This window comes from Plectrocnemia conspersa, unplaced genomic scaffold (genome assembly GCF_051122295.1).
Source record: "Plectrocnemia conspersa isolate PC_06_02 unplaced genomic scaffold, ASM5112229v1 ptg000001l, whole genome shotgun sequence".
Lineage (NCBI taxonomy): Eukaryota > Metazoa > Arthropoda > Insecta > Trichoptera > Polycentropodidae > Plectrocnemia > Plectrocnemia conspersa.
The window spans coordinates 9854426-9878476 of NW_028277165.1; the positions used below are offsets into that span (position 1 = coordinate 9854426).

Sequence of the window (24051 nt, forward strand, 5' to 3'; positions counted from 1 at the left end):
TACAGATATTTTAACTAGTCTTAAACCAATAACGAATAAATTACAAAAATCATTTGATATCTTAAACAAATATTTTGAAAGGTCAAAAAAAAATTTAACTGAATTTAAAATTTAAATTTTTTTTTAATCTACAAACAATTAATTATAACTATTTTATCATATGCCTCATGCCTGTCCGATAAAAAAACAACATTAAATTTGTATTAAAACACAAAATGCCAAATCACATATTGCCTTAAATGCTGAAGGCAACATATCAATAATCCCAGTTCTTAAATTACCAGTAAATTTATTGTTTTTCCCTGTATTTTTTTTTTCACTAAATTGTTAAAGGTTTTTTAATTTCCATCCCTCCCCTTAAATTACAACCACAAGCGTATTGTTATATGTTCTTGTTTTTTTTATTGAATTAAGCTAATAACTAACTATAAACATGAAAATGGTTATAAACCAATAAAATGTATATTATATATATTTAGTATCTTTATAAAATCATTTATATTATTGAAATAAACATATTTAAAAAAACTTAGCTGAATTTCCTGTGTTTTATTGATAATTTAAAAATAACTATTTATTCAAAATATTATCTGTATAAAGATATTAATTAAAGCCTTATATTTAATGCGAGTTTTGTAGTGTTTCTTATAATTACACAAAATCAAAATATGACTATAATATTCAATAATGTATATTTTGTTTCATTTTCGTTATGTTAGAAACGATTACTGCTGTTTATTATTAAATATTTAAATATTAATCATATGAAAAATTATGTTTATAAAATGTATTTTAATATAATTTTAGTAAATTATAAAAATATATATTAAAATTAATTTTGAGATGATTTAGACCAGGCATGGCGAACCTAGGGCACGCGTGCCCGAGGTGGCACGTTTGAGAATTTGGATTGCACGCGAACGATTTCCAAGTTCAAAAATATTTTTTAATTTGAAATTTAAAAAATTAAAATCTTGATTAAATAATCTGTGAATTATTAATTTATTTCATTTTATTAATTATCAAATGTTTTCTAAGTTAAACGACAATCGTTTTAAAAAAATAATTAATTACTTATTTTTTCTATCTTGGTAATTTTTTTACTCCTTGGGCACGCCACACAATCGAGGAATACTATTTGAGGATTTTTGGCACGCGACCCCAAAAAGGTTCGCCATGCCTGATTTAGACCATTCCGCCCATGTCGGCTGGCAAGTGCGGTTATTTCTCGACGTTTGCGGTGTGCGCGCGTGTTTTCGGACGCTCAGTAAAGTTTCGAGGACTGAGGCGGCTATTCTGCTCCGAACGAGCTGCAATTTGGCTGAGATCTTCCCATGCTGAATGCGATTCGTCCGACACCACCTGGAAGCGAATCGCCGAAAGCTAAGTGGAGTTATCGCTATATTTACATTTTTTGTACGAAACGGCGTTTTTATTCCACTTTATGTTCAAATGTGCATAGGAAGATCCCCTGAACGTATGGGAATTTTAATCATCGCGATCAATTTTAAAATTACGAAAAAAACGTTAACCAAACGGACTTTAGCTCGAGGCTCGCGTAAAAGCCGCGCACTTGATCGCGTCAATTATCGCCCCAATCGAAGCGGGAGATTCCTGTGCACCCTGATATAAAAATCGCTCCGATCCGCCGGCATTTGGGTTGGAAAACATTATTTAAAAAAGTAATTTTTGTAACAATAATACGCGCGAGTTGAAACCAGCGCGCCGCACCCCGCACCCCGCGTCCACACCGCGTTCGCTAATCCCTACGTTCACGAGCTCGCGCATTCAAAAATGTAAATTACAACAATACTAAAAATACCAACATTATTTAAACAATAAAAATTGGAATATAAGGACTTAGCGTCCTTGATTGGTTTAAGTTGATATCACTGCATTACTCACATTAGCTCGTAGTTTGACTTTTATCCCACTTCGACCCAATTAAAAGTTAATTTTATTTTTAAGAGTGATTTAAATACGAATGTGAACACAAACAATATCAGAAATATTCGTTGATTATGTGCCGTAAAAGAAAAATATGATATTTAAATCTGAAATATAGACAGTATTCTATAATGGTCTAATTTTTAACGACGTTATTTTTTCGTCAGCGTACTTCATGAACTCGATCAATTATTTTCGAATAATTTAACGAAATAATGTGTTATTTATATTTAGTTATGGTTTAGTTATTTGTTTTAAATCAACTTTTAAAAATAATATAACTTCATGTATAGAAAAAATACATATATGTATTATATATAATATACATATATGTCCATATGTAGTGGCTATTTGGAACCAGCCGCGGACTTTTCACATCGTACTTGCATGAATTAATGTACAGAAATAGTTATCGAAATGAAGATGTATATTAAAAAATTTCATCAAAACTTTAAAAAATCTTTTTTTTTACTTTATCATTTATTGTTCATTCATGTACCTATGGTTACTGTGACCATAATTCTTTGGAGAAAATAAAAGACATATTAAGAATAGAAAAACGTAAAAAAGGTTTTTAAGTAAAACCCGGGACGAGTCCAGGAACTTTTCATGGGGGGGGGGGGTAATAAAAAGAAAACCGATATAATAATACTTTTATTTTCGTTCGAAACTATTTTCCAATACAAAAATCAAGATTCAAACCAAAACTTTTCGGTTTTTATGCAACTAATTTTTCAGTCGTAATTCAGCAATAGCAGACGCAACATCTTATATATATAATTGTTCTAAGCCGCTTCCGCTTCCGGACGCGCATAACTTAAAATGAAACATTCCCCGTTCAATTCTGTACTCTGTGAATCGTATCGCTTTGTATGAACGGTGTGTAACAATACACGTAAACAAAGGAAATATATTTAATTATAATAATAAATAGTAATAAAAATAAAAATTGAATTTGCTCCGACTGATTTTCGAGCCTCCGGTAATGCGTTCTGTTGTTTCGAACAATCAAAAATAAGCATTCAAATATTCAAATAGCTTCGACCAATGAAAAATAAGCATTCAAATTCAAATAGACAGTACCGTGACAACACTTTTATTTAATAATAAAATTTTGCTACGCGACAATAATTTTCATTAATTTGTCATTTGACTGAACATAAACAATCGGATTGCAAATTAACACATTGAATACTGGGCATTATTCCTAAAATGGAGCCGTGCGGCGGGGATTATTTGCGAAAATTAGGATACAAACTTATTTTTTTTAAAACATCGTAACTCTTTAATTAGTCAACGTTTTAACGTCAAATTTTAAAAACAGATTCATCATGATCGTTTTTTTGTATTCGCAATGATAAAATCAGTAAATGTCAAACTGTGGATCGCGTACCAATAAAATAAAATATAATTTTTAGTTTAGAATAACCAAATATATATATTTTTGAATAAAAACAATAAAGATAATAATAAAATGATGATAAAATACTGTTGTTTATAATAAAAACCGAAAATATCTAATTTTGTGACCTATACAATCAATTCAAAATTTTTAACACTTGACGGTCAAGTTACGCAGCGATATGTGCACGACACCCAACTGTCCAATTTCGAGCAAACGTAACGTTTGCCTATGGCTAAATGCAATCTTTTATTGTTTATGTATTATTCTTTTATATTTCTGTAATAATTTATGTATTATTATTTTATATAGTATATTTAATATAATTAAAAATGATATAGCGTTAATATTATATATTTACCACTTTTTGTATTTTTACCACACGGTAAGCAATGTGTTAAAATAATGAAAAACACACACTTACTGTATACTTCGCATCCAATAAAGAATCGAACCACCAATGTGCTTGGATAGTTACACAAATTAATTAAAGTCCTAATTTTCGCAATAATCCCCGCCGCACGCTCCATTTTTAGAAATAATGCCCGGTATTCAATATGTTGGTAATTGAAAACATGTTGAGAACAATTTATTTACTTTGAACAGATCGGGATCATTTCAGGTCTAAATATTATAATATTATCAAATATCACATTTGGGATTGATGAATCTGCATTTAAATGCCCACGATACCTCTACATACATACATATATATATATATATATATATATATATATATATATATATATATATATATATATATATATATATATATATATATATATATATATATATATATTTATTTATATATATATTTATTTATATATATATTTATTTATATATATATATATATATATATATATATTTATAAATATATATATATTTATTTATATATATTTATATATATATATATATATATATATATATATATTTATATATATTTATATATATTTATATATATATATATATATATATATATATATATATATATATATATTTATATATATTTATATATATTTATATATATATATATATATATTTATATATATATATTTATATATATTTATATATATTTATATATATATATATATTTATATATATATATTTATATATATTTATATATATTTATATATATTTATATATATTTATATATATTTATATATATATATATATATATATATATATATATATATATATATATATATATATATATATATTTATATATATTTATATATATATATATATATATTTATATATATATAACAGAAAATAATTATAAATAAAAAACATTATATTTTATATTATAAAATTTTGAATTTGATTTACTGTAATTTATTTCTTAGAAAATAGTATCAATAAATGAAGGAGTACGAAATAAATAAGCATTACAAAAATATATTGTAAACCTAACAAAATATAATAATGCAAAAAGTTGTAAATTAAATTAAAAGTTGAGAATCACTGATAATTTTGTTATAATGCTTCGGGTTGATAATATGTACTTAGATATTTGGTCTGGCTTAACATTTCGTTTTTTTATGCGGTTACCTTTGAATATTTTGGGTTTTTTGTAATTTTGTAGATAAGAATTTCAAGAAACATATCTCTAAAAAAATTACCATCTTTACCTGAATCAAACCGATAAGGTGGGGTTTTTCGGTAACATTTTTATAACAGCGTGTGTTTAGCCTAACGGAAACGTTACATTTGTTCGAAATTGGACGGTTGGGTGTCTTGCGAATATCGCCGCGTAAATCGACCGTAAAGTGTTAAAAATTAATTAAATATTTTTATATATTATTGATACGTGATTCGCAATTTGGTGTTGAGTGATTTCACTATTTATAATAAATAATATGTGAGATAATTCCATAGAAAAAAATTGTATATATATATATATATGTAAATATTCATCATGAAACGAATTTATTTTACCCGAGTTTTGAGCCTCTGGAATTTAGAATTTCTACTTTTTTGAACTATTTTTAGTTAATATGATATTAGTAACATTCTGAAAATTAACTGTAAACGATACTATATAGTGGGTAAAATGTAACTTTTTGTTTACACCAATACGAGATTTTTCATTATTACTAGCATTTTAATATATTTAATTAACTTTGGTATGTATACCTTTAATTGCTCAAACACCGCTGTTTGTTTTCTAATATTACACCCTGGAAAGTCAATGGTAATTTTGTTAGAATAACCGTGACATATTATTCATATAACCAAACACTTACTGGCATACTCATAATTTATAGTTTTGATTATATATCAATAATTCCAATGCTACATCACTTTGAATCATCTTCAATTGACACTTTGTAAGAAAAATGCTGTGATTATAACATATTTCACTGTTTATTTAATCGCACTAAGCCAGTGGTTCTTAACCGGGGGTGCCGGAAGGATTATTGGGGGTGCGGGAGAAGCCCTAACAATATAAATTATTAGATATCATTTATTAAATTTTGCTTGATTCAATTGTTGTGGAAAATGAAAAAAAATTTGCTTGATTCAATTGTTGTGCAATACATTTGAAATGATTGAGCGAATCACTCAATGGATATTTTTCTACTGAAAATATTACCAAAACTCAGAGATGGATACTGGATCCATTTCTATATAACCTAAATTCGATGGATGACAGTGATTTAAAAAAAGACGATCTCATTGAAATGCGAGACAGTGGACATATTCAAATGGAATTCAAACAATTAGAACTACAACAATTCTGGTATACACAGTTAGAACGTTATCCACAGTTGGCGAAAGCAGCATTGCAGTCACTTCTACAATTTGCCACCACCTACCTGTGTGAAATAGGAGTTTCATCGCTTTTGCATATAACAAGTAAAGCGAGAAATCACTTAAATGCAAGTGATGATTTACGCGTCTCTCAAAAAAAGAGCCTCGCTTCGCAAATATTATATTGAAAAAGCAACAGCCTAGCCATTAATAAAAACAATATTGTTTTGTATTTGATATATAAAATGCACAATATTTTTTAAATAAACATTTAATTTTGCAAAAAAAAATATTTTTCTAAACTAAAAATTCGAAGCACATTTTTCCATGGGGTGCGGAGACCTATTTTCAGATTCAAAACGGTGCGGCACTCTTAAGAGATTAAGAGACACTGCACTAAGCTATATCCCGGCGCGCGCTTAGGCCTCATACGCACTGTCGGCTAGCCGCCGGCGACTGTAATTTATATGGTTTTAAATGGGTGCATACGCACGCAGGCGCCGAGTCGCCGGAGCGTCAGGCGCAATCCTGTGCAGAGGTGATGCATAAATGAGCAAAATAATGTTCTAATTCACTTGTTGTAAAGTTTTTATTTGTGCCAATTATTTACAGTCGAAGCAACGTCTAGCGTTCGGCCTCCGTTCACAAATCCCACTCTGATTCTCTTTCTTACCAGTGGGTCCGGGCCTATTTACACGTTTACATAAAAATTGAGAAATACCCTACGATAACATGAACAATAATATAATAATATATATAAAAGTATACTTAAGTGATAACATTATCTGTATATTTATAACACCTCCCCCGTTAAGAGTAAACATACGAGTGGCGTTTTGTTTACGAAAAATATAATACATGTCTAAGAATAACTTTGATTTAGGCGTGCACTTCTTAAGGGAGTGATTTCTGTGATGACTGATTAGTTGGTTCTTGAAACATATCATTAAATTATACCAATTATTATCACTGGTCAATCTGTGCCACAATTCGAGTTATCCATTTGTCTGTTGTAATGTACAAGAATTTAGAATTGTAGGTGAATGTATGAGTTGTGTGTGTGTGTGGTAAGTTATTTCATTGTGAAAACATATATATATATATATATATACTGCAGCTGTCATTAGCCTACAGTTGTTTAAATATCTTGATAACGTATATTGAGCGCGACTGTCGGAAATCGCTTAATATTTTTGATTAAAGTTTTCGATAGTTGTCGTAATAATTAGTATTAGATCTTGCAGGAGCGAAAGAATCCTGTTCTTGTCTTTTAGAGATTTTATCGATTTTCTAGGATTTTATGATTTATTGAATATTTTATCAATGAAATTGTTTGGATTTCAGTTACTATTTAATTGATCACTTCGAGTCATATATTACTCGGATTATTTTAAATGGTTCATCTCGAGGTTTAGATTACTCGGACTACTTAAAATGGTTCATCTCGAAGTTTGATTACTCGGACTACTTTTGAATGGTTCATCTCGAGGTTTGAATACTCGGACTACTTAAAATGGTTCATCTCGAAGTTTGATTACTCGGACTACTTGGAATGGTTCATCTCAAAGTTTGATAACTCGGACTACTTGGAATGGTTCATCTCGAAGTTTGATAACTCAGGACTACTTGGAATGGTTCATCTCGAAGTTTGATAACTCGGACTACTTGGAATGGTTCATCTCGAAGTTTGATTACTCGAACTTCTTGGAATGGTTTATCTCGAAGTTTGATAACTCGGACTACTTGGAATGGTTCATCTCGAGGGTTGATTACTCGGACTACTTGGAATGATTCATCTCGAGGATTGATTACTCGGACTACTTGGAATTTATACATGAAATATATATAGTAATAAAAAGAGAATATCATCCTTAACTTCGTAGGTTCTGAATGAATTTGAATCGTAAATGAGCTATTTTTACTCTATCCGTATGGACTTTAATTATTTTGTTTTTTATTTTAATTGTAATATTTAATGGGTTGTTTACTTTTACAACTTCGTATGGTCCATTAAAATTGGGTGATAACTTTTTTGATCTATTTAATCTTGTTGCGTTATTGGTTAGATATACTTGGTCGCCTACTTTAAATGTTCGTAACCTTTTGGCAATTCTAAAATTTTCTTTTGTTTTTGCCTTTGCTTTAATTAAATTTTCTCTAGCCATTTCTCGCGATTTACATAATTTTAATTTTAAATTATCGGCGAATTATTGAATTCAGTTTTGGTTAAGGTTGACGGCAAGTTTGGTGAATTACCAAAGATTAATTCGAATGGTGTGAACTTCGTTGCAGTGTGTGGAGTAGTATTATAACTGAATATAGCGAAGGGAATCCAAAGATCCCAATCTGTTTGTTCTGGAGAAATATAATGCTTGAGATAGTCCTTAAGGGTACTATGACTTCTCTCTAAAGCTCCATTGGATTCTGGGTGATATGCTGAAGTTTGGATTTGCCGTATTTTAAATAATTTTGAGACTTCTTTTAGAATATTGAAAGTAAATTCTTTACCTTGGTCGGTAAGAATTGAATTTGGAACTCCGTATTGGCATATGAATTTGCTAGTAAATGTCCTTGCGATTGTTTCGGCTTCATGATTTGGTATTGGATATGCTTGTGTATACTTTGTCAAATCGTCTTGTAGTGTTAGGATATATTTATTGCCATTCTCGGTTAGGGGTAATGGTCCTACTATGTCTAATGCGATTTTTTCAAATGCACGTTCGCTAGTTGTGGTTATTTCAATGGGTTGCTTAATCTTTTGGCGATATACTTTGTTTGACTGACAAGATTCGCATTGTTTCACATAATTTGCGATGTCTTTGTGCATATTTTGCCATTTAAATTTAAACTTTATTTTATTTAGCATCCTATTATAACCTGCATGCCCTCCTATAATAGAGTCATGATATTCTTTTAAGATTTCATGGATTTGATCATGTTTGGGTACAATTATTTTATTTGAACAAATAGTTATTGTGACATTGGAATTTCTAAAGATGTAATTAATCATTGGTTTTATTCTTTGCCATTTTAATTGGTCTAATCCTGAACCTAGGTGAGGTATTGAAATTGAATTAATATCGTTTTCTCTTAATAAGTTTCGTAATTTTTGTAATGTTCTAAAGATATCCTTATAAGAGGGTTTTTCCCAAAAGTTTCGTTTGGTAATTAAATGGAATACTTTAAAATTTCCTTTGTCTGAGATTAAAATATCTCCTACTGTTCTGAAAACATTAGAAAGTTCGTCGTAGTTTTCTATTTGTTCTCTAATTTCGGCTGCTATTCCTTTTGACATTTCTAAGTCAGCTGATATACAGTGACCCAGATTGTCTTTCTGGTCGAAGAGACTTTGGCCTATTTCTCTTAAGTTAGGATATGAATCGGTCGATGTATTTTGAAATTCGAGAAAGTTATCGTATGATTAAAATATTTCGTCATTGGGAATACTGATTTCTTTATCTCTGTTGGGTATCTGGTTATCTTTTGTTATATTAAGAAATACTAATTTGTTAGCTATCGGATCTATATTTATTCGTGATAATGCATCAGCATTGCAATTTTGTTTTCCTTTTTTGTATGAAATAGTATAATCAAATTCTTCAAGTTTGAGACGCCATCTTACAAGTCGTGAACTTGGATCTTTGCAGTTCATTAACCAGACTAATAGGCGATGATCGGTAATTATTTGGAAAGTTTGTCCGTATAGATATGGACGAAAATGTTGACATGCCCATACTATTGCCAGTAATTCTTTTTCAGTTGTGGAATAATTTATTTCTGCTTTGTTGAGTGTGCGAGAAGCATTAGCTATCGGAAGATCTTTGGTTAGGGTTCCTTGGGATAGGATTGCCCCTATAGCAGAATTTGAAGCGTCAGTTGTCAGGGTGAAAGGAATTGTAAAGTCGGGATATTGCAATATAGGTTCGTTAATTAATGCGTTTTTAAGTGTCTCAAAAGCGTCTTCTTGTTCGTTTGTCCATTTAAATAATACGTCCTTTTTTAATAAGAGAGTTAGTTTTTGTGAGACTTTAGAAAAGTTGAGAATAAATTTTCGATAGTTTCGATAGAAACAGTGACTACAACCATAGACAGGGCTAGCCATTGATAGTGGCCATCTCCCTGGCTATGGCGGCCCTATAAACAGGGCAGCTCTGATCTCCGACCCTATGAGCCGGAGACAAATGCTGCCTTTTGAGGCGACAGCAAGACGCACAAGCCACCTGCTTGTCCTTATTAGGACAAGAGGAGCTCTCATGCGATTGCTGACCGCACCAATTGCAGGACGCTTGTGGCGCCCTGCAATTCTGCGCTGAATGTCCATATAGGTGACTTTTGTAACACTTCATAACGCGCACGTCGTCTCGTATTCTGTGGGCTTGTAATCCGATATAGATAAGTGTTTCCTTAGTAAGGAAGGAGTGACAAGTTGGGGGAGTCGAGATGACTATATGGCGAACGTTTGGGGTTCATTTTTGATTTGTTGAGAAATTCGTCTTTGGAAATGTCCACTGATCCCTCTATATTTTGCTCAAAAATCGATAACAAAAACTCGTTATCATTAATCTGGTCGTTGGGGACATTTAAAATTATTGCCCTGGGGTCCTTTAACCCGTGAAGAGAGGCCTTCAGACCGGCCTTCTCCAGGGTGGGATTGAGTGCGACAATTCTTTGGGCCTCAGCACGATTTGCAGCTAATAGGTTCACGATTTGCAGCTAATAGCACTGGTCCTCAGCCCTATGAGCAGGGGACAAGTGGAAGGTCCATGGGCCCACGCCCTCCTTCCACGGTCGCATCAGGCTCAGGAGTTTCGGCCCATGAGCGACCGGATGTACCTAGCCTGGCTTTCGCGCCTGCATACTGCGCATACAGGCGCTAGACCAGGCCTCCTTCCTAGGTCGTCACGTGAACGACCTGGACGGGTAGACCGTCGCGATTTATCTACTGATGGTCTCCGGCATCACTATCTTTTTTGGAGACGGAAAGCAGGGGACAAGTGCTGTTTTTTAAGACGGCAACACGATGCACAAGCCACCTGCTTGTCCTTATTTGGGCAAGCGGAGCTCTCGTGCGTCTGGAGTCCGCACCAATTGCACCAGGCTTGAGGAGCCCGGCAATTCTGCGCGGAGTGCCCGTACAGCTGGCATTTATAACACCGCATAACACGAACGTGGTCGCGAATACGGTGCGCCTGCAGACCAATATAGACAATGCTCTCCCTAGTGAGGAAAGAATGACACGAAGGAGGTAAGGAAATTACTACATGTCGAGAGTTAGTTACTCTCGACTGTAAGCGCACAATTAATTTGGATTTAGATATAAACTCTTCTTTTGTAATGTTTAATGAGCCTTCAATGTTTTGTTCATACACAGATGTTAGAAACTCAGTGTCATTATTAGCATCACTAGGGACGTTTAAAATTATCGCCCTTGGATCCTTCATCCCGTGAATGAAGGCCTTCAACCCAGCTTTTTCCAGAGCCGGGTTAGATCAACAATCCGTTGAGCTTTGGCTCTATTAGCTGCTAGGAGGCCGGTTGAGTTTTTGCCCATAGTGGGAAGAATCTTTTTTATATGCAACCTTTCTGTTGCAGGATTTATTACATTAGTGAAGGCTGCAACAGCCTCCGCCGAAGACTTAATACTGTCATTTAAGGGTGTAATACGCACCATAGATGACAGTGTTTGGGGTTTTGGTCTGACTGGAGATTTGCCCCTCATCTCGTTGACAATACTCGCCATTGTATCACTTGTTTGAAAGTTAGCCATTCGTAGGTCTGGGCGAATTTGAGACCACAACCATAGACAGGGCTAGCCATTGATAGTGGCCATCTCCCTGGCTATGGCCGCCCTATAAACAGGGCAGCACTGATCTCCAGCCCTATGAGCCGGAGACAAATGCTGCCTCTTGAGGCGACAGCAGGACGCACAAGCCACCGTCTTGTCCTTGTTTGGACAGAAGGCGCTCTCATGTGACTGCTGTCCGCACCAATTGCAGGATGCCTGAGGCGCCCTGCAGTTCTGCGCAGAATGACCATAAAGCTGACATTTAAAACATCCTAATAAACGGATATGATCACAAATACGATGGGCCTGTAGGCCTAAATAAAGGATATTTTGATTGATTAAAAACGAGTGACAAACAGGGGAGCGAGACAACAATGTGCTAAGAGTTTGGGAATCTTGACTATAGCCTAATAGCAACTTTAGATGTTTTAAGAAATTCCTCCTTTGTCAAGTTAAGGGAGTCCTCCAAGTTCTGCTCATACATAGTTGTAAGCAATTCTGCATCTTCCTGGGCATCAGTGGGGACGCCCAGAATGATTATCCTAGGGTTTTTTAAACCCTAGACAGCGGCTCTCAACCCCACCTTTTGTAGGGCAGGATTGAGGCCCACTATTTGTTGGGCCCCAGTTCTGTTTGGAGTTATTAAATTTGTATAATTCTTCCCTTGAAGAACCTTTTTGATATGTAACTTTTCAGCAACAGGATCGACTGCCTTTTTAAAGGCAGCGACTGCCTGCTTCGAGGATGTAAGCTTATCCTCAATTGGTATTAGACGAACCACGGACGATTGGAAGGACGAGGTTTTGGGTCCTGATAGTGCTGAGCTCCTCATTTCGCTAACTATGCTTGACATAGTAGGCTTAGGAGGAGTAATGAGGCGCTCAATTTTTTTAACAGTCAACTCTAGTTTTTAAAGTGCATCAGGAGGATGTGCTGAATACACACTAGTGGATACGCGCTACCAAATGATGGAGCTCGCGTTTTTGCGCACTTGAAATTCTATCCAAGAAGTCAATATAACTATCGAGCTCCTTTGATATAGCTGCAGGAGAGGATTTATCCTCCTCAGCAGTGAAAGATTTTCCGAGAGTAGGGAATTCCTCTCTCGGGCGTTTTGGAGCAGCCTGAACTGACTGCGGCGAGACAGAAATTGCTCTTTTACCGGGGCTTCCACTTGGGTCTCAGGGGCTGTCCCCGAGGTTGGTGGCTTGGCGGATCCCGCCGCAACTCTTTGATCACCCGATCTAGTGACCGGGCCCTTTCTCGAGTCAGGGAGAGAAGTAGCAGAGGGCGGGTCTATCTCCCTGTCACCTCCTCTTTTGGAGCATGCCCTCTTTTTGGGGGCCGTCTGTTTAGACATTTTTCTAAACTTATAAAAATACTTATTTAAAAAATAAAAACAAATAAACTTTTAAAAAAAATAAAAACTTAAAATAGTATAAAGATGGAGCTCGTGACGCTTTCTGTAACTTAATAATAGCTAATAAAATAATAGCTAACGAAAGCGTCACGAGTAATATCTAATATATACACAAAAAAACAAAAAAAAAAAATTAAAACTTAAAGCTAACACTCGCAACGCTTCAAACGAAAGCGTCACGAGCGATTTTCGGCCAAAAAAAAAAGAAAATCACCCGCAACGCTTCAAACAAAAGCGCCACGAGCGATTTTCGAATATACCACCACCAAAAACTTATATATAAAAATAAAGATATTATTAAAAAAAAAAAAAAATATATATATTAAAAAGTTAGCAAACCCTAGCCTCAGTGTTTGAGAGCCCTTGCCTAAAGATCCGCCAACAGGCGTGTACGCCCAATTGGGCGTCGTCCGTGCGTGTACTGCACTGTATTATTGTCACACGCTTTGGTATTGTCATAAAACTCTCTCTGCCGTGGGCCAAGAGACTGCCAGGCAAGAAAACTCCAAAAGCTCTGGAGCGATTCCCCCAACACTAATGTCGTTGGAACCGCCGCCAGTCGGAGCACCCGCGAGACACTTTCTGAAACGCTGCGAGCTGCAGAGACACTACAGGATCCGATCGTGTGGGAGCGCACAACGCACATGTCCGCACACGATGGCTACCGGAGCGCGACTATTATAGAATAATTAGACAGGTGTGACTACGCATAATCCTTTGCTGAAACCACCCCCATTACCAGTACTAAGGCCCTACGAGTCCAACCCAATGGGTGGCATCCAGCTTTTAAGGGCTGGATGAGCGGGAGCCACCCCCCGTAGTACTACGTTATTTTTGCAAGAGTTTCATTAGTGTTTCTCTCGAGTGTTTGTGGGAAACGTTCTCTAGGCACCTGCGTACTATGCTTAGCTATTAGCCCTCGCTTTAGCTTTGCTTGCTCCTGTAGTTCCGTTTTTATCCTTGGAAGTCGCTTTCGCGCTTCCTCCGTTCCAGTTCGGTCCCCGAACCTTAAAGGTCGGGCCCTTTTAGCCTGCTGGTTGGAATTTACAGTGCTTTGCTCGTCATTGGAAGTCCAAAGGACGCTTCCTCGGTTGGGTGTTTTCGAGTTGACTTCCCCCTTGAGACCCGGGGTTTTTCAGGCCCCAAAGAGGTCCCTTACTCTCCCACACTTTTATCAGCGTGCTCCAACGTGTGGTCGGTCTGGCGCCGGGTCAGTCTATACAGGTGTGACTACGCATAATCCTTTGCTGAAACCCCATTATCGGTACTAAGGCCCTACGAGTCCAACCCAATGAGTGGCATCCAGCTTTTAAGGGCTGGATGAGCGGGAGCCACCCCCCGTAGTACTTCGTTATTTTTGCAAGAGTTTCATTAGTGTTTCTCTCGAGTGTTTGTGAGAAACGTTCTCTTGGCACCTGCGTACTAAGCTTAGCTATTCGCCCTCGCTTTAGCTTTGCTTGCTCCTGTCGTTCCCTTTTTCATCCTTGGAAGTCGCTTTCGCGCTTCCTCCGATGCAATTCGGTCCCCGAATCTTAAAGGCCGGGCCCTTTTAGCCTGCTAGTTAGAATTTACAGTGCTTCGCTCGTCATTGGAAGTCCAAAGGACGCTTCCTCGGTTGGGTGTTTTCAAGTTTACTTCCTGGATCCGAGGCCCCCGGCTTTCTAAGAATCAGTTTAATCCAAACAGCTCGTGACGCTTTCGAGCACTTACAGCTCGTGACGCTTTCGAGCACTTATAAAACTTATAGCTAACAATAAAAATAAGTATATACATAAAAAATAAAAACTTAAAGCTAACACCCGTGACGCTTCAAACGAAAGCGTCACGAGCGATTATTGACTTAAAAAAAAAGAAAACCACCCGCAACGCTTCAAACGAAAGCGTCACGAGCGATTTTCAAAGTAAAAAAAAGAAAAAAAACAAAAAAAACAAATAATGCAAATACCTTAACCAAAACTTAAGTCTAATTATTAAAATTATAGTTTAAAAATAATTTAAAGGTTCACTAACCCTGCGGGCCCAGCGGTTAAGGGCCCCTGCCTCTGGCTCCGCCCTTAGGCGTGTCCGCCCAAATGGGCGTCACCCGTGCGTATTGTTACCACGTATTATTGTCACACACTGTAGTTTATTATTGTCACAATGTCTTTATACAACTATCTGTCAGGCACGAAAATGCCAGAAATCCTGGAGCGATCCCCCCAACACAAGTGTCGTCGGAACCGCAACAAGACTCTGCCCGCGCCAGACAAATTTCAGCTCTGTAAGAGCCCTGGGGACGCTTCGGGAGCCGATTTGGATGGAGCACGCAACGCACACGTCCACCCGCAACGGCTACTAAAGCGCGGGTTCGGTTTATATCCTCTGAGCTGTCAGAGTGACAGCTGTCAGTTAGCAGCAGTGGCTCGGGCCGCGCCGGTGCCTTTGTTTACTTTTTGACAATTTTGTCTCTGTGGGCTAATTATTGTTTGTTTCGCGGCTTTTATTACTGTAAATTGTTCTTCGGATTTCTGCGCGTCGAATATCGTGCCTCCGGTCGGCAGGGGTCGAGGGCTAGGGCTCCTGAAGCCTGTTTAGGGCACGTCCCCTGAGCTGTCAGGCAGCGGCGGCGGGTCTAAATCCACGCCGCCGCAAAAAATGGCGTCTGCTTAGGTCTTTGTTTATGTTTTTCAAAAATGGATTGCACTACCAAACTGTCGGGCGTGAAAACTCCGAAAGTTCAGGAGCGATTCCCCCAACTCAAAAGTCGTCAGAACCGCCGCCAGTCGGAGTACCCGCAGGACAAATTCCAGATCACTGGAAGAAACAGGAACGCTACAGGAGCCGATCGTATGGGAGCGCACAACGCACACGTCCGCATACGACGGCTGCCGGAGCGCGACTGGTCACAACGTAACTCTCTCAAATCACCGTCCATTGCGTGCACCACTGACAATTATTGGTACTAGAGCCCTACGAGTCCGACCTCAACGGGCGAGCCCCGCGGAGAAGCCGCGGTAGCGGTTGCACACCCCCTGTAGTACTGGTGTAGCGTTTGACCAGTTGCCGCCAAGAGATCCACACCTCTCTATCGCACTGTAGGTTCGAACGAAGGCGTGCGGTGCACCAACGTTCGGGGAGGTTGGAAAGTGGCCTAGGAAAAGGTTATAGGGTTGGGGTAAAGCGGGCGTTGGGACAGTCGCGCTCCGCTATGATAAAGGAAGGTCTCGGATGGAGACCTTGTAATTATAGGAAAAAGAAAAATAAAAGAAAACAGTTAAGCTGACTCTAGTCCGGTGAAAACTATTATAAAATACATAAGATAAGACAATAATAAGTGAAATAAACCTTGAAATATACATAAACCAAACAAATTTTACAACCACAAGACTAAAGACTACAAACTAGGGGCCAAGTGCAAAAAAACCAAAACAAACATAAATCTTGAAACTTAAGACTAGTGAGCGGCACACATAAATACATAAAACAAGTAAACAAAGAAACGAAAAATGTGCACCCTACGGAGGGCACACATCATCGCGCGCAAGATACGCCTCACAGAAGCGCTGGAAGGCCCTATAATTGGCCTTTGAGGCAACAAAATCTACGTGAGAGGGGGATCCCTCTTCTACAAGGGTTAAAATGGAGTGAAGCTCCATCCTTTCACTTTGCAACAGTACGCAGTCCCACAGGATGTGCTCCGAAGTCTGATCCGCATGGCCACAGGGGCAGCTTGCGCTTTCCCTGCGTTGGATTCCATGCAGATAAGACCCGAAAGCGCCATGCCTAGTGATAACTGCGTCGTTGCGAAATTACAATGAAACCAGCGCTTCTTGAGGCGGTCCTTGACGCGCGGAAAGAAAAGAAAGGTCAGGCGACCCTTGTTCGACGAGCACCAACGAGACTGCCACTCGTCCTCCGCAGCCTCCCTCGTCAAATTTTGGATCGCCCGGTCTCTTAACGAAGGTCTTAGCCCGGCATCGGGACGAGGGATTTCCACCAAACCAACCGTGGCCGAGCGACCCCTCCGAAGGTGGAAGATCGCAGCCCTACGCTGCGCCACCAGGTCAACAGGCTCCACGCTCCACGAAGGCGCTGTGTAGTATGCTGCAGTAAGGGTCTTTAAAGGGACCCTCTGCGACTTGTTTAACGCTAACTGCAGCATGCCGCGAGACGCCCTCTCCGCAAACGCGCTTGACGCGTACGTGACTATAGGAATGTATATAGTCTTATACATCACAAGCTTCGCCCGGAAGTGCAACCCCCACTGGTTGCCACTTAACCGGACGAGCTTGCCGTACGCGTCGCGACTCTTTTGGGCCGCATATCGGATGTGGGCGGCGGGATTGAATCCGCGGGAGACCTGATAACCCAGGTAGCGGGCGACAGGCTCAAATTTGACCCTGTGGCCGTTAAATAAAACTTAAGGGAGCCGCTCGGAATCCAGCGAGCCCCTAAGCATAACCGCACAGGTTTTGTTATGTGCAAAGGATAACTTGTTATCTTTGCACCATGAATCTAAGGATATGAGGGCCGTCGTGCCCCGAGATTCGAGTTCCTTTCTGCTGTTGGCGTGAACCAACAGCAGGAGGTCGTCGGCATAGGCAATCAGGTCACAGTGCAGAGGAAGGGGCTCCCTGAGGACATCGTCAGACGTTCCATAACAGGGGGCCCAGGACCGAGCCTTGAGGATAGCCCCTTGCCAGGGTTCTCCACACCAACGACTCACCTGCGTCCATCACCACGCTTCGACCTTCGAAGTACGACCTGATAAAACTTATCAGGTCTCGTGGGACCAAGCTCGACTTCAGGGAGTCGATGATGCGAGGCCACCAGGCGCTATCGAAGGCCCCCGAAATATCGAGGAACAATCCGACGCAATACCTGTCTGGTAACGCGTCAACTCTTAATATAAGGTCTCGCATCGCATCCTCCGTGCCGAGACCCGGCCTAAAACCGAATTGACGCTCCGATAAGGGAGCGCAATTCCGACAATGGTTCCCGATTCGGGCCACTAGGACCTTCTCCAATAGTTTTCCCAGTGCGGGAAGGAGAGTAATGAGACGATATGCCTTGGGACTCGCTGGATCCGAGGCCCCCGGCTTTCTAAGAATGATCATCTTCCCGGACTTCCAAATGTCCGGGAAGGAGCCTGCCGCTCTACAGTTTTCGAAGACTGTCGCGATGATTGGTGCCGCGACCTTCCACGATCTCCGAATGAGATCGCCGGTAACGCAGTCAATGCCCGGAGAGGCCCTCACACGCAAGCGTCCGAGAGTGCTCTCCACCTCAGACTCGGTAATGGGCGCTGATGGAGGAGTCCTCGCATCCTCGCAATACCGAGCTCTTATTAAGGCCTGAGACGGGGAGTCAGCAGAAGCTGGATCACCCGGCATCAGGGCCTCCAGAATGTTGGTCGCGGCCTGGCAGGAGTCGATGGCGCACACGCCGTGACTGTCAACGATACCCGACAGCGACGCCATCGCGCGATCGGGCATCATGACGCCCCGGTAGTGGTGGCCCCAGACATTTTTGACGCTCTCTCTCTCAACAAAGTCCCTCCAGTGACGCCTTTTTGCAGTCCTGATGAGGGATTTATACTTGTTGCGAGAGGACCTAAACACTCCTCTGATTCCAACTAAGGGATCTTCAGAAGGAGCGGAGCCATCAAGAGTTGACCTACTAAGCCGTTTTATTTCGGCATAGTAGGCCCTCTGAGCCCGGTTGGCCGCGCATCGAGCCTCCGTCAAGGCCATCGTCTATTACGAGATGGCGGTTTCGTATCATAACGCTGGATTGACCCATCAGCCGCCGACAAGATCGCGGTCTGGAGGGCTTCCGCCTGGACATTTGGATCTGTGTCTATGTTATTAGGGGTATTTAATTTATTAGTGAGTAATTGTTCAAATTTCTCCGAGTTCGCCTTGTTTAAACGGAACCGCTTGGGAAGCAAACTCCGTCCAGAAGACGACTAAGAGAAGAGGATGTTATCACTACAAGGGGAGACCGCGGTCAAGTCGAAGGTGATGAGTCGATGATCGGAGAGACACTCCTGAGTGTGCACTCTTCAATTTCTTAAATTTAAAGGCCGAGCTAGGGAATAGAGCGTCGCATCCGGGGTGGACTCACCAGTAGCCGAGACGTAAGTCGGCACCGGCTCCTCCATGCCGCACGCGACGCTCAATCCGCTGCTCAGCACAAAGCTGACCACTGCAGAGTTCCCCACAGGATCCCTGTTACGGCGAGCCTGCGAGGTGTCACCCCACAGTGGGTCATGGGCGTTGAGATCGGCGCCGACCACAACGCTGCGTCCAGCGAGAGCATCTAAAGCGGTTGATAGTCCCCCAATGTGAACCTCACGGGGGTCGCTATACTGAAAGTAAGCCGACACCACATGAAGACTCACATTAGGGGATGACAAGTGAACAACTGCACGCCACTGATCCGAGAGATGCCTCAGAAAAGTGACGCACAGATCGTTGTTGTACACCACAATAGAGGCGCCCGCTGGCTGGATCTCGTAGATCCTAGCGTCACAGCCGGCGCCTGTAGTTCTACCGGAGAGGGTGTAGGGCTCCTGGAGGAGCGCCACATCCACTCCAAGAGATAGGGCCCTATAGCAGAACTCCGCAGTGGCTGCTCTAGACCTGCGGAGATTCTGCTGGGCGAATTTGAGAAGCTTTGTGTGGGGGTTCGCCATTTATAGAGGCAACCTCCCTGGCTAAGGCTGCTCTGTATACTGGACAGCACTGGTCCCCAGCTCTGTGAGCCGGGGACAAGTGCTGTTTTTTAAGGCGGCAACACGACGCACAAGCCACCTGCTTATCCTTATTTGGGCAAGCGGAGCTCTCGTGCGTCTGTGATCCGCACCAGTTGCACGAGGCTTGAAGAGCCCGACAGTTCTGCGCGGAGTGGCCGTAAAGCTGGCACTTATAGCACCGCATGACCCTCACGTGATCACGGATGCGGTGTGCCTGCATACCTAAATAAACCAAAATATTTTTAACTAAAAGTGCATGATGTGCTGGAGAAAGGGACACTACAATATGGCGGGAGTTGGGGGTTTTCGACATTAAGCGAACTACTATTTTTGAATTAATAAGGAACTCTGATTTGGCTATATTAGACGAGTCCTCAATATTTTGTTCATACATTGAGGATAAAAAGTCTTGGTCATCCTGAGCATCATTAGGGACATTCAGGATGATCGCCCTGGGGTTTTTTTCACCCAGTACGGTCGCCTTTAGACCCACCTTTTCTAGTATCGGGTTAAGGCCCACTATACGTTGGGCCTCAACCCTATTTGCGGCTATTAAGTTGGTATAATTTTTACCAGTAGTCTGGATGATTCTTTTAATCTGTAGTTTTTCTACTGATGGATTAACTACCTTTTTGAAAGCCGCAACTGTTTCCTCCGATGACTTAATTGTATCGTTGGTAGGAATTATTCTAACCAATGAAGAAGTCACCGGAGTTTTGGGCGGGGCTTGAACCATGCCTCTCATTTCCCCAACAATGCTAGCCATTGTGGGCTTTGGAGGGGCCAGCATGCGCTCGATGCGCGCAACCGTCAGCTCCAGCTTTCTGATAGCCTCAGTTTGAGGGGTTTCAGAGGGGACCGGAGCCGCTGATTGCACACACGAAGAAAGACGGGCCACTAATTGATGGAGTTCCCGTCTTTGGGCACTAGATATTCTCTCCAAGGAGTCGACATATTCGTCGAGTTCCTTGGAGATGGCGGCTACTGATGTAGAAGAAGACAAAGATTTGTCCTTCTTTGAATTCGAGAGAGGTGGAAAGTCCTCTCTAGGGCGCTTAGGGGCTGCTTGGGCTGTTTGCGGTGACACTGATATGGCCCGCTTACGCGGAGCGTCCATCTGAGTGGCAATAGAGGGATCCTCAGAGGAGATAGGTTTGACCGTCGCTCTAGGATCCCCCGACCTAGTAGTTGGACCCCTTCTTGGGGCCTCAGCCACTGAGGGCGGGTTAGACTCATCGCCTCCAGTTTTGGAGCGGGCCCCCTTTTTGGGGGCCGGCTGTTTAGACATGTTTCTTTTAAAAATTTAGTTTCTTTATTACAAAAGACTTATAAAATATAACAAGAAATATAACAGTACTAAAATAAAATATAGCTCGTGACGCCTTCTGACACTTATAAGAATCAGAAGAAACGCCACGAGATTAGACTTAAATATAAACAAATAGAAATTCGCTCGTGACGCTTTCGCACTACTCTAAATTCTTTAAAGTGCCCGAAAGCATCACGAGTGGTACCAATTACAAAAAAGAAAAGAAATATAAAAAATAAAAAAACCAAAAACTATCACCCGTAACGCCTCAAGTGAAAGCGTCACGAGCGATTTTTAATTTAATAAAAAAGAGAACCGCCCGCGGCGCTTCAAATGAAAGCACCACAAACGATTCTCGAATTAGCAAAAGTACCACCACCAAAAACTTATATTAAAAATAAAAATATTATTAAGAATTAAAAATAAAATAAGTTGGCAAACCCTGGCCTTTGTGGTTGAGGGCCCATGCCTCTGGCTCCGCCCTCAGGCGTGAACGCCCAAGTGGGCGTCACCCGTGCGTATTGTCACAAGCACTACACTAAATATTGTCACACAGTTCAGTGTTATTGTCACAAGTCTAATATGTGTTTCTTTTGTGAGGAAAGAGTGACACTCAGGGGGGGTTGACATGACTATGTGTCGAGAGTTATTGACTCTCGACTGAAGGCGCACAATAATTTTGGATTTACTTAAGAATTCATTTTTAGTGATATTGATCGACCCCTTAATGTTTTGGTCATAGATGGATTGGAGGAATTCTGTGTCATTTTGGGCATCAGAGGGAACATTAAGTATGATAACTCTGGGGTCCTTCATCCCATGAAGGGATGCCTTAAGGCCAGCCTTCTCCAGAGAAGGGTTTAAGTTAACTATGCGCTGTGCCTCAGCTCTATTGGCAGCCAGAAGGCCCGTTGCTACTTTGCCTGACGATTGAATAACCTTCTTTATCTGCAGTTTTTCTGCGGATGGGTTAACGGCTTTGGCAAAAGCCGCCACTGCCTCCGCAGAGGATTTAATTGTGTCGCTTATGGGGGCTAAATGCACCAGTGAGGAGACTACAGGTGGTTTTGGCTTAGGAGGGGTGTTTCCCCCATCTCATTCACAATAGCGGCCATTGTAGGCTTGGGAGGAGAAATCATTCGCTCTATTCGCGCAACCGTGAGCTCCAGTCTCCTGATTGCCTCACTCTGAAGTGTCTCAGGAACGACCGGAGCCGCCGATTGCACGCTTGAGGCAAGACGGGCCACCAGTTGATGGAGCTCCCGTCTCTGGGCACTTGAAATTCTCTCCAAGGAATCGACATAGTCGTAGAGTTCCTTGGAGATGGCGGCTGGGGAGGAATTGTCTACATCAGCAGTTTTATTTTTAGTGAGAGGAGGGAATTCCTCTCTCGCACGTTTGGGAGCGGCTTGAACGGATTGGGGCGAGACCGATATGGCCCTTTTCCCAGGAGCATCTATCTGCGGCTCTAAGGGCACCCCCGAGGTAGATGGCTTGGCGGACCCCGCCACCGGTTTCGGGTCACCCGACCTAGTTGCTGGACCCTTTCTTAAAGGCTCTGGGGGTACAGAGGGCGGGGCAATATCCCCGTCTCCTCCATTCTTGGAGCGGGCCCCCTTTTTGGGGGCCGGCTGCTTAGACATGTTTATATACTTATAAAGAGACTTATAGAATTAAAAATTAAAATAATTACTAAAATAGGAGCTCGTGACGCTTTCCGACACTTATATGGTCAGGAAAACGCTACAAGTAAAAACTTAAGTGCTTAAATAAATAAAATCAGCTCGTGACGCTTTCGCACTACTCTAAATTCTTCAAAGTGCCCGAAAGCATCACGAGTGGTACCAATTACAAAAAAAGAAAAGAAAAATAAAAATAAAAAATAAAAACTAACACCCGTAACGTCTCAAGTGAAAGCGTCACGAGCGATTTTTGATTTAATAAAAAAGAGAACCGTCCGCGGCGCTTAAGTGTAAGCACCACAAACGATTCTCGAATAAATAAAATTACCACCACCAATTATATGAAATAAAAATATTATTAAAAATTAAAAAATAAATAAAAGGAGTTGGCAAACCCTGGCCACTGTGGTTGAGGTTCCCTGCCTCTGGCTCCGCCTTTAGACGTGAACGCCCAAATGGGCGTCACCCGTGCGTATTGTTGCCACTGACACTCACTTTTATTGTTGCACACAGATGTTATTGTCACAATTATTTGTCCAGAAACTGTCTGGCACGAAAACTCCGAAATTGCTGGAGCGATTCCTTCCACACTAATGCCGTTTGAACCGCCGCCAGTCGGAGCACCCTCGAGACGCTTTCCCAAACTCTGCAAGCAGAAGGGACGCTTCTGGAGCCGATCGTGTGGGAGCGCACTACGCACACGTCCGCACACGATGGCTACCAGAGCGCGACTGACTACTGGTCACAGTCGGATTCTGCGCGCGACTGGTCACAACTTAACTTTTCTCGAATCACCGTCCATTGCGTCCGAAGGCGCTGTGGAGTATGCTGCAGTAAGGGTCTTTAAAGGGACCCTCTGCGACTTGTTTAACGCGTACCGCAGCACACCACGCGACGCCTTCTCCGCAAATGCGCTAGACGCGTACGTGACTATGGGAATGTACACAGTCTTATACATTACAAGCTTCACCCGGAAGTGCAACCCCCACTGGTTGCCACTTAACCGGACGAGCTTGCCG

The 24051-nt window shown here is 40.7% G+C and overlaps 1 protein-coding gene and 1 long non-coding RNA gene across 3 annotated transcripts in view; both read right to left on the reverse strand.

Annotated features, from left to right (window-relative positions):
* The window catches only part of LOC148238738 (uncharacterized), a 477006-nt gene that overhangs the window by 197519 nt on the left and 255436 nt on the right, over positions 1–24051 (reverse strand). The window lies entirely within an intron of this gene.
* On the reverse strand, positions 11911–23369 carry LOC148238744 (uncharacterized). 2 transcript variants are annotated; one of them, XR_015811851.1, is made up of 3 exons: positions 21924–23369; positions 20100–20263; positions 11911–12038 (listed from the first exon to the last, which is right to left on the reverse strand). XR_015811851.1 is itself a non-coding variant. In XM_088201089.1 (2 exons), the coding sequence occupies exon 2, from the start codon at positions 19979–19981 to the stop codon at positions 19349–19351; it is 633 nt and encodes a 210-aa protein (XP_088057215.1). In that variant the 5' UTR covers positions 19982–20263; positions 21924–23369. The 2 variants fall into 2 exon arrangements, 1 of the variants encoding a protein (XP_088057215.1); XM_088201089.1 differs by lacking the exon at positions 11911–12038 and having other exon boundaries at positions 19349–20263.

What these genes read in the sequence shown, in the direction of transcription:
- LOC148238744 (XM_088201089.1), bottom strand. Translation starts at nt 19,981, where the DNA reads ATGGCGAACCCCCACACAAAGCTTCTCAAATTCGCCCAGCAGAATCTC.